Source organism: Hemicordylus capensis, chromosome 1 (assembly GCF_027244095.1).
Source record: "Hemicordylus capensis ecotype Gifberg chromosome 1, rHemCap1.1.pri, whole genome shotgun sequence".
NCBI classification, from domain to species: Eukaryota; Metazoa; Chordata; class Lepidosauria; order Squamata; family Cordylidae; genus Hemicordylus; species Hemicordylus capensis.
The window spans coordinates 152,519,302-152,524,783 of record NC_069657.1 but is presented as its reverse complement, the minus strand read 5'-3'; the positions used below and the strand labels follow the sequence as shown (position 1 = coordinate 152,524,783).

The 5,482-nt window shown below is 41.8% G+C and overlaps 1 protein-coding gene across 1 annotated transcript; it reads left to right on the top strand.

Moving 5' to 3' along the window:
* The first annotated feature begins 334 nt into the window (after nucleotides 1–334).
* Nucleotides 335–5,281, top strand: RPL37A (ribosomal protein L37a). The gene is made up of 4 exons (XM_053261457.1): nucleotides 335–489; nucleotides 3,055–3,183; nucleotides 4,525–4,607; nucleotides 5,126–5,281. The coding sequence occupies exons 1-4, from the start codon at nucleotides 487–489 to the stop codon at nucleotides 5,187–5,189; spliced, it is 279 nt and encodes a 92-aa protein (XP_053117432.1). The 5' UTR covers nucleotides 335–486; the 3' UTR covers nucleotides 5,190–5,281.
* The last annotated feature ends 201 nt before the right edge of the window (nucleotides 5,282–5,482 follow it).

Below are 5,482 nucleotides of genomic sequence, written 5' to 3'. Positions count from 1 at the left end.
GTGGATAGGAAATATTTTAAATCAACATACTTTATGGCTAGGCTCCTGGACATTCACGGCCATCAGCAATGTTTATTCTAACCTCACTTAACACACTGTATTTTTTGTGGATCTGGGCTCAGTATGCCAGCTTAAAAGAAGGGAAAACGTCAGGCATTAACAACGTGGAGAATCTCTCCTGGAGGTTTGGTATCAAAGGCTGAAATATTTGAAGTCCGGTCACCGGTGGAGTGGGGTATTGTCCTTGTAGCGGGAGCTAAGGGCGCGGCTGCTAATGGCTGTAATGGTGGCAATTAAAAGGAAAATAATTGCAGCGCTACGCACACCAGTCATAGAGTCATAGCACCTCCTGAGACCATCCCACACGAACTCCGTCGACGTCTCTATGGTTATTTCCGTTTCCTGTCCCGGCTGCGAAGGGGCTGAGTGTGCGCGTGCGCAGTGAGTGCTTCCTTTTCTTTCTCTGCGGCCTACGGTGGTAGCAAGATGGTGAGTGGAGCTCTTTTCGCTAATACTATCGGGTCTATCTTCTGTCATCCTGCTTGGCCATCGCCTCATCCGTTCAGGCGTTTCTCGGGATTAGAAGTGCGGGGCCTGGATTATTTGGAGAGCGGGATATTGGGAGTATTTGGAGTTGGGTGCCTAGGTAGTGGTAGCTGGCGCCTGGGCCCCTTTGAGTCTCTGCAGTGGGCCTGGGCTTGGATAGAACCGGCTTGGAAAGCGATTCATGGTTAACTTGTCTCCATTTTTCCTCTGCGTCGCCTGACTTGTACCTGCATCTGTTTCCCGCCTTCTCTTCGATTAACATCAAGTTGCAGTTCTTTTTGTTGTCTAATTGAGGGGTAGGAAGGATGATTTTAAAAACATATCTCTTTTTTGTGAGAGGTGGGCTGAATTGTAGGAACCTTCATAAAAATACGGAGCCTCTGCCTACCAATCCTCAGTACAGGGATAAGCGAAGTGTGCCTCTCCAGATGTTGAACTACCACTCCCATCATCCGCTGTAGTAAATTGTGGTTGGGGATGATGGGAGTTGTTGTTCAACATCTGGAGAGTTGCACGTTGCTTATTCCTGCTCTAGGAAATACCAATTTAACTGTATTTTGTTGCACCTTCAGCAAAATAACCTTATAACAACTGGTTGAAGACTTGCAACAATTCTTAAGTGTACAGCCCCCACCCACCCCCCGCTTTCCCTTTAAGACCCAACCATGTTTAATGCTACATGCCTCTGTACAGCTACATGGGAATATGGCCAGTTGAATACCCTGGGATTTACTCAAGTGAATAGGCACAGGATTGTACTCCTTAATTGTTTGTATGTTGGCTACATTTGTATCCTGCTCATGAGATGGCATATGAGGTAATCTCTCTCATTTTCTCCTTCCAACACCCTTGTTAGGTAGGCTAGGCCAAGCGATAGTGACTCTCCAAAGTCACCCACTCAGCTTTATGGCTGAGGAGATATTTGAGCCTGAGTCTCTCTAGTCCAAAGTTGCTGTTCTAGTTATAGAGAAACAGTATAAAATCTTACAAACTATTAAAAGCTTCCAAGATAATTTCCCTTAGGTAACACTATCTGAATGAGAAATATTGTGGTAAATGCCTACCAAGAATGCTTCAGATAGAACTGCCATTCAAACATGAACTGAGAACTAATGATTATGATATGTATGGCTTCTGTTTTTATTGCAAGTAATCCTAAGATACAGATCACAGGCTAGTGAACCCTATGAACAGAGAGAAAATTTTGAAAATTATACTTTAATAACATTTGGTTCATCAAAACAATGCTAATTTGTGGGATTTCCTCTCATCCTATTGAGACTTTTAGGAAGAGGGAGGCCCTGTGGCTGCATGTAGGGCATGCTGGACTTCGCCTGACTCCTGTGTACAGAATTGCTAAGGGATTTTCTTTCCAGAATGATTTTCTTCTAAAAAGGGATGTGTGGAAGCGCCAGTTCTAGTGCGCTGGATAGCTTTTGTAGGAGCAGGGGAGACCTGCAACCTGGCACAACATTATTTGTCAGCCTGACGTTCTTCACAGGCTGGTTGTGAGGATGCGATGGGATATAGCCGTGATAAATTGAAAGATCAAAAGTTAGTTACACCTATGTCCTGGCCTTTTTCCATGATGAAACTCAAAGTGGCATAGGGTTTCTAGGTGATTTCCCATCTATCCAGGCAGACACTGACCGACCATCTTCATCATCACATACTGTTTATAGGCACTATATAGAACTTTTTAAAAAAAACAAATAACAAACCACAAGTTCCTGCCTGCAAGCTGACAATCTAACAATCATGGGACAAAAGGAGAGGAGAACTGATGTGAAAGGGGAAACAAGCTGGGAGAGAGGGGGAAGAGAGGATGAGAATTAACCTAGGAGCAGGAAAGCTTTAATAATAAAAATAATAAAAATAATTTTTTAAAAAATCAAGACATCAAAAGGGAATCGCAAAAGAGGAAAAAGCCAGTTGAAGGAGACTGCCGGCTAGACCTAGACCTACTTAAGCTTTAGAAAGATGACTGTATTATGTGCACACAGACCACCTTCAGGACCCCAATTTAATAAACTGAAAGTTGATTTGAAGAACTTCCTCCCCACTTGGAATTGGATAAGGTGGTCTGAATTGTGAACAATGGATTCCATAGTCGTTTTGCTTTGAGTGAGGCAAAAAGGTAGCTGCTTGAAACTGATTGCGGAAGAGCTCCGCATGCATTCATCTCCTTCAGACAACTTGGTTCTGATGGATTTCCTCCTTTTGCTAACTCCTAAAAGTCCATTAAGTGTTTGCCTGGGGTGGGGGGCAGGTTGTACGATAGCAGAGCAAAACTGCTGGCTTAAACCTAGAAGCCTATGTATACTTGAGAGTATGGGGCATCTGTGTAAATAAATATGTATACAGTTTGGCTGTTAAATCTTCTTTTTTCCAGATTGAAATGTGTGTTAAGCTTCTTAACTGTTGTTGTTCAAATTGGGCATAGGTTAGTTGGTGATGAGTTCACACTTTTAGAAGAATTAACAGGCTTTTTTCATTTCTTTGTAACAGGCCAAGCGCACCAAGAAGGTTGGAATTGTGGGTAAATATGGTACCCGATACGGAGCTTCACTTAGGAAGATGGTGAAGAAGATTGAAATTAGCCAGCATGCTAAGTATACTTGTTCCTTCTGCGGCAAGGTGAGAGCCCGCTTCCCCCCCTGCAGCTCTGCTGTGTATCCATGTTGTGAATAAGCAGGGACTGTCGCTTGCTGAAGAGCATGAGTTCCATCATGCTCTCTGAAGTTGTGGTTTAAGTCCCCGATGGTTTTGTGCTGAGATGGTTGCAGTTGTGCTGTTTGTATGACGGTACAGGACATGTGAAGCCTCATGCTTCATGTAGTGTTCTGAAGTATGCCTTTATGGGTTCAGAGGCAGAATATTGTGAGTGTGGTATAATGTGAGCAAAAATGCCAGCTATGTGCCAAATAGAGATGATTTTTTAATTGATGCAATGCTAACAGGTTTGTCAGATATTTTTAGCAAAAGTGACCCCAGAAGACCATTGCTGCCAATTTAATTTGTCATCAAACTTCCCTCGGTTAACTTACGTAAATACAGAATGGGGATGATTTTTTAATTGGCTCATACCAGATTATGGGTAGCATTCATAGTAAAGTGGGCATGAGTGGAGTGCCTCTGCTTGTGCACAGAGGAGAGGGACAATTTTTGCCCATTTCCTCCTCCTTTCCCTCTGCAGACCCTGTGCCCATTGAAAATATGTCCCTGAGGGTGTTGAGACTCTTGGACATATTTTTGGTGGGCATGTGGCTTGCAGAGGGAAGGCAGAAATCATTCTCTCACTCTCTCTCTCCCCTTTATATATTTAGCAAGGCCCCATTGCTATCAGTTTATCATCAAACTTCCCTTGGTTAGTTCCATAGAAAGTTAAGTTTTTGTGCTAACGGAATGGAACACAATACATTTTTTTGGTAGCCATTTTAATTGAAGATAAATCTACCGGTATTTGCTTTTCCTAGACGTTAGTTACAGGACAATTTCTACTGCTTTCTTGTAGGTGTTAACGCTGTGCTGCATTGTATACATTTAAGATTCTGAAAGCTAAAGGTTATTGTGGCCATCTTGTTCCTAAAGGATGATAGAGAAGTTTTGGGAAATGGCATTCTTCTAGGACTGGCTTTCTGTAAATGTAATACTACTACTGAGGTGGTGGGCATTCAACCCCTGCTCTAATAGGCTTTCCTTCTACTACCATAGCTGGCTCTTCTTTGTCTAAGGCATAAATCTGCATTAAGTGATTGGTGTGACCAAATACAGCTTACTGGACAAGGCAGGCTTGGACATCTGCTTACACCAGAAACTGGGGTTTCTTTGTGTCTGTAATGCTGATCATATATCAGATTAAGTAATCACTTAACTAAGTGTATTATATATTAAAAGGCTGGAAAAGCCTGAGATATACATTGAAGTGCTATAGTGGAATGTTTCCTGGTGTGAATTAGTAATAAACTTTTCTTGCAGACCAAAATGAAGAGAAAAGCAGTGGGTATCTGGCATTGTGGCTCCTGTATGAAAACAGTGGCTGGTGGTGCCTGGACATACAAGTAAGGAAACTTAGCAATGCAGGGTCATTTTGAATGTGTGTGGTGGGGTGGAGGAGTTGATTTTTTTCAGTCTGTGGTTAAGAGGTTCTTCTGATGCTGGGTGGAATTTTGCTGTGATTTAAAGTTCAACTGAGTTGTGCATTTGGATTTTGGTATGTTTTGGAGTCTTGAGATGCTTTATTGTAGGTCTTCTGCACAAGTTCCCTTTGTAGATTTAAAGAAACACTTTAAAATCAGTCTGCTCACGGTCTTGAGAAGGTGGAGGTAGAAATTATTTGTTTTCTTGTCTCCTTTATCAATTCGTCTCCCCACCACCCCCAAATCCCTTCAAGCAATGCATCTAGAGCTTGGGAATTGGCATTCAATTGCAGGTTTCACTTGGAGTTTTCTAGTAAAAACTTCTTAAAAGTGAGTGTCAATTGAAATAAGACAACTTGGTGGTTCATACTAAAAATTAGTTGAAAAGTATGGTGCTAGTTGTTTGTCTCAAATACCAGTGATATTTTTATTTCTTCCAGTACCACTTCTGCAGTGACAGTGAAATCTGCCATCAGAAGACTGAAAGAGTTAAAAGACCAGTAGAAACATCTTTTTGTTTCAGTGTGCTGTTTATCTTCCTCCTGCAGTGTCACGATATGTCATTTTGTCTATTAAAGGTGGATGTGAAAGCTGGACCCTGTTTCATTTTTGTATAAAAGCAATTCCATAGTGCTGTACTTCGTTATGATAATTGGCTCTGCATTAGTTACCTAAAGTGTCCAAAGCAAGGTGGCTTTTGTGATTCCTTGGAGTAACATTTTCCTAGCATGTTAACCAGATATTATACAGTAAATTGTATTTTGCTTACCTGTATATCTGTTCAGTTCAAACTAAAA

What these genes read in the sequence shown, in the direction of transcription:
- RPL37A (XM_053261457.1), top strand. An exon ending in CTTGTTCCTTCTGCGGCAAG is followed by an intron (nt 3,184 to 4,524) that starts GTGAGAGCCCGC and finishes CTTTTCTTGCAG; the next exon opens with ACCAAAATGAAGAGAAAAGC. An exon ending in GGTGGTGCCTGGACATACAA is followed by an intron (nt 4,608 to 5,125) that starts GTAAGGAAACTT and finishes TATTTCTTCCAG; the next exon opens with TACCACTTCTGCAGTGACAG.